The sequence below is a fragment of the Triticum dicoccoides genome, chromosome 2A (assembly GCF_002162155.2).
Source record: "Triticum dicoccoides isolate Atlit2015 ecotype Zavitan chromosome 2A, WEW_v2.0, whole genome shotgun sequence".
Taxonomy (NCBI): domain Eukaryota; kingdom Viridiplantae; phylum Streptophyta; class Magnoliopsida; order Poales; family Poaceae; genus Triticum; species Triticum dicoccoides.
The window spans coordinates 738,948,774-738,953,510 of NC_041382.1; the positions used below are offsets into that span (position 1 = coordinate 738,948,774).

General features: G+C 51.1%; 1 protein-coding gene across 1 annotated transcript in view; it reads left to right on the top strand.

Annotated features, from left to right (window-relative positions):
* Nucleotides 1-1,669, top strand: part of LOC119358263 (putative serine/threonine-protein kinase-like protein CCR3) — a 2,713-nt gene extending 1,044 nt beyond the window's left edge. Inside the window, exon 3 of the mRNA XM_037624905.1 lies at nucleotides 1,059-1,669. Within this exon, the coding sequence (XP_037480802.1) occupies nucleotides 1,059-1,669 (611 nt within the window). The remainder of the gene's footprint in view (nucleotides 1-1,058) is intronic.
* The last annotated feature ends 3,068 nt before the right edge of the window (nucleotides 1,670-4,737 follow it).

Sequence of the window (4,737 nt, forward strand, 5' to 3'; positions counted from 1 at the left end):
CATGTACGTATAAAGGTATAGTAGCCCATCGGCCCATAGCTCTTGTTGAAAAGAAAGTAGCCTAGCAAGGGATGGCAGGTAATAATAGTGTACGCACGTAAATCACGTCAATCAAATCGCGAGGGAAAAAAGATCAGCGTACGCACGTAAATCACGTCGTCCCCGTCCTCTTTCCTTCTTTTTTTGGCACAGTACCGATCTCTTTCCTTATTCCTTACGATCGTGAAACATTGTCCTAAAAAAAGACGATCGTGCGCCATGTCCGTGTTCATCCTAAATTTACTATTCTCTGTTCCCTTGTTCCAAACTTCAGATCCCAAGTCGCAGAGGGCTGGTTGGTCTCAAGGCGCTGTACGCAGAGAAGACACAGCACGAACATCGCCTGGCTCCTAAAAATTGACACTGACGGAGTTAGCGCACGCGTACATCGCCGAGCACCTGCCACCAGACATGCACATCACATCATTGCCCCGATCCAATCAATCTGAGGTATATCATATTACTATTCCCGACAATTTCAAGCAAAGTTTCGTGCCATGTGGGAAGAAACAGTTTGATAAAAATAGTTGACCAAGAAGATTCTAGAAGGCGAGAAAAATTTTCATGTTAAATATTTGTTTGTTTTGGTTGATATGAATCACTTCATTGAAGAAAGGGTTTAAAAAACTCATGGTGTGTAAGGATTTATTCGGATTTACTGTGCATGTGATTTTTGCAACAGCTAAAAGAAGCTTTTCAAACTTGAAATTATTGAAAGAACAATTGGCATAAACAATGACCCAATAGAGCGTAAATGGTTAGGCAACATTATGCATGGGGAAGAAGGATGAGATTGACATCGACACAATCATAAGCGTCTTTGCATCAAAGAATGTTAGAAGAAAATTTTAAGATGATAATGTGTATAAGTTATTATATAAATATGGATTTCCGATGTAGTTAAGTATTTATTGGTAACATTTCGTGTAGAATTAAATTAATTATTATTGTTATGATGATTATATTAAGGGGCCCCGAATGTTACCTTCGCCCCGGGCCCCCAAAATCTCAGGACCGGCCCTGCTCTGCGTCGCCGGTGACGTCGTCCTGGAAGGCGCGTCTCCAGGCGCTGCTGGGCGCGGCCGGTGCCATCGACCACCTGCACCGCTTCGCCGTGCCGGGGATCATCCACCGAAACGTCAGCTCCTCGAGCATCCTTCTCGACAAGAGCTGTGTGCCTTGCCTGTCGGACTTCGGCGCGGCGATTTTGCAAGTGCCGACGACGGGCGGCCAGCACGTCGGGGACGTAGTCGGCAAAGTCGGGTACACAGACCCGGAGTACTGCCGCACGAGGTGCGTGAGTCCGGCGAGCGACGTGTACAGCTTCGGCGTGGTGATACTCGAGGTGTTGACTGGCAGGCCGCCTAGCTGGGAGGGGAAGGACCCCAACACCTTGGTTGGCTTTGCCGTCCCGGCCATCGAGAGTAGGAACCTGCGCTCTGTGCTGGACAGGCGCCCGTCGCCGGAGCCGACGCCGAGACAGATGGAGGCGCTGGAGCTCGTCGCGTACACGGCAACACGCTGTCTGTGGCAGCAGGATCGACCCTTCATGGCAAACGTGGTGATCAACCTCCATACGGCGCTCGGGTTCATAGACGGCGATAAGCCTAAGGAACTCCAATGGAGCTAGCGACGACTCGCCAAGAACATATGCGTTAAAACGATGCGGACGAGTTAAACGGACCTCTCGGCCGGCCCGTTTGTTGGGTACATACTAATGTGGTGTTGTGTGCTTATTTTTTTCCCTACAAGTTGTCTAAAATTTTGTGTCGTGTTAAAATCAATAAAAAGGAAAAAATGTGTTGTGTTTGCTAAGTGCACAAAAATTACATGAATAACCAAGTAGAATGTCGTCTGAGTTCTGACCCGGCCCCAACGAAGGGGCTATGAGAGTTGGTATCCCTAGATTTGTTGGTTCCTTCAGTTCTTGGCAGGTGGTGTGTCTTTTAAAAAGAGCTATATTGACTGTATACTGGTGCAACGACTTTGACGTGTTGTTCTATGACATGGTTCGGTTTCTTCAACACTTGAACTAGTGGTGATAGATTGCAAGCATGTACCGTGTCGGGTGATGTTCAAACTGATGTCGCTTCAACGATTTATAAATCTCGTCTCAAGGACAAATGGCTATTGCGGTGTTCAAAACTTGGTATCGCGAGGACATTTGCCAGTGTCGCTTTGCTTTACTCTTGGTCCAGTATCGCGCGATGGTTTCAGATTTTTGGAGGGCCGCTTTGAAGGACTCGAGGGCTACGCTGTAGGCCGGATGACTAAGAGTCATCGCGACAAACTCTACATCGACGACGCAGGCTGGGGCCCCGAGGCCGGCTCAATTGAGTACGGGTACCGGGTCCCCTTTGGTGGCATTCACATTTTCATTGGCAAGATCGGTGAACCGGGCCCTGAGCCGGACATCTGCACCGACCTCGTTGAGACGGCTCAGCGTGCGCGATCCGCCCAGGTTAAACCGGCCATGAAGCGTGCCTTCGTGGGAGTCATCCATGGAGGAAGTTATGAGGATGGATCGGAATCTCGCGGTGATACCGTCGTTTGTTCCGATGATGACTCATCGATCGGAGAAACCGAATCTCTTTATCGGCTACAAGACGGCCGGATTGGGGGTTGTTCCGATGGCGACAGCATTCCGGACCCCTCTGATCTGCCCAACCGGGTTGGAATATTCATGGCTGGCACACAAGCAACGCTTCATTCTTCGACCGCTGCGGCAACAACCTCCGGTTCAGCAGCGGCAACGGCTGCCGGGGCAGGAGGCCCTGTGCGCCCGCCGGCTCAAGTTCTATCAGAGCTATTTGATGCATTGGCTGTGCTTATGGCGGAAGTTAATCCGGCGGATCAGGGCGTTCACAACGCGGAGATTGCAAAGGTGAAGGAACAGATCACCCAGGCTAAGGCAGATTTGGCAGCTGAGTACACCAAGATGGCCACAGAGCGGGCCGCTTTAGACGCACAAGCCTACAGGCTCATGTTGGACCAGAGCGCGTCGCAGGAAGTCATGAGGAGGAAGTACCGATCCCGTTTGCCTCCGGTTTTCGAGGTCAGAGACCTTTTTCAACACTCCAGGAGCAGGAACCGGCAATCCGCTGGAGGAAAACCGGGCGGAAGCTGCTGGGACCGGTGCACCGGTTCAGCCTCGTCAGATGGACCCGCCTCATCAAAACACCATGATACCTCAGGCTGTTTTAACACCTCCGGGTCATTACTCCAACCCAATGGACAATCTCGTCGCCACTGCTGCACGGTTGGAGGCCATTCCAATTGAAGGTGACTCGCCGCAGGCAGGAGAAACGCGACGGGTCAAGGAGCTTCTGAGGACAGCCTTGGTCCAACAGGAAGCATACTCGTACAGCCGCGACCAGATCCACTCAACCCCCCGTCCAAGTCGGAGCTATAGTAGACATATGGATGAACCGGCAGTGTCGAGTAATGAGCGACGTGGAGCACCCCGTGGCAACAACCCGGCGGGTGGTGCTAATAACACTCAGGAAGTGGTGGACCGGGCCCGAGTGCGCAGGGAGGCCGAGTTAGCGGCACAGCATCAGGCTCGGCAGCTCACACCGGTCCGTCCAACTATCTCGATCGAACCTGGTGTTACTTCTAGCTCTTTGGGGGTGCCTTGCCTTGTCCCCGCTTTACGCAATGTGCGCCTACCCAAGGATTTCAAAGGCCCGCGCAAAGTACCAAATTACACGGCGGATCAACCTCCAGAGACATGGGTGGAGAGCTATGAGATGGCCATGGAGATGCTTGATGTGGATGACGCGGCGTATGCGAAATACTTCACCATGATGCTTGAAGGAACGGCCCGTACTTGGTTAAAAAGCTTGCCGGCTAATTTTATCAGTTCATGGGCCCAATTACGAGCCCGGTTTATCAGCAATTTCAAGGATACATGTAAACAGCCTATATCGATAGTGGACTTAGCTGCCTGCGTCCAGGAGGAAGGAAAATCGACGACTCATTGGGTGCGCCGGGTTTCACAAGTGTTGCATTCATCAGACCGCATCAACGCTGACACCGCTGTATTAACCCTAGAAGGCAACTGCCGGTTTGGGCCCCTAAAGCTGAAGCTGGGATGGATGAAGCGTCATTGCACTGACATGGAAACCCTCATAGCTGCTTTGGTAAAGTATGCTGATTCTGATAGTACCAAGGATCCCGAATCTGATGATGACAAGGCAGGGAAGGGAAAGAGGAATAGCAACTCCAAAGACCAGCAGCATCACTGGGCAGGTAATGGTGGTGGAGGCAAGCGTAAAGCGGATGGTAACATGGACTTTGTAGCTAATACCAACACACAGGACAATGGCCAACGATGCAAGGGTAAACCAAAAAATCGCAATGGGGCACCCAACCCTAACCCGGACCGCCTAAACTATCTACTGAGCCAGCCTTGTCCAAGACATGGGACGAAGGAAGCGCCAACAAACCATCTTTGGAAGGATTGCTTCATTATGCAGGAGTTCAAGAATTCTAATGCTTTTCGGTATGATCACGGCTCCGGTGGTGGCTCAGGGTCCGGGCAGGGTTACGGTGGAGGAAATTCCGGTTCAGGATTTAACGGTAATCCGGGCGGACATAACAATCAAAATAGTCAGAACAACCAGGGTGGTTACAACGAACAACAGCAACAGTCAGGTTACCAGAGCAACCCAAAGCAGTTGAGTAGTGGGCAGTACC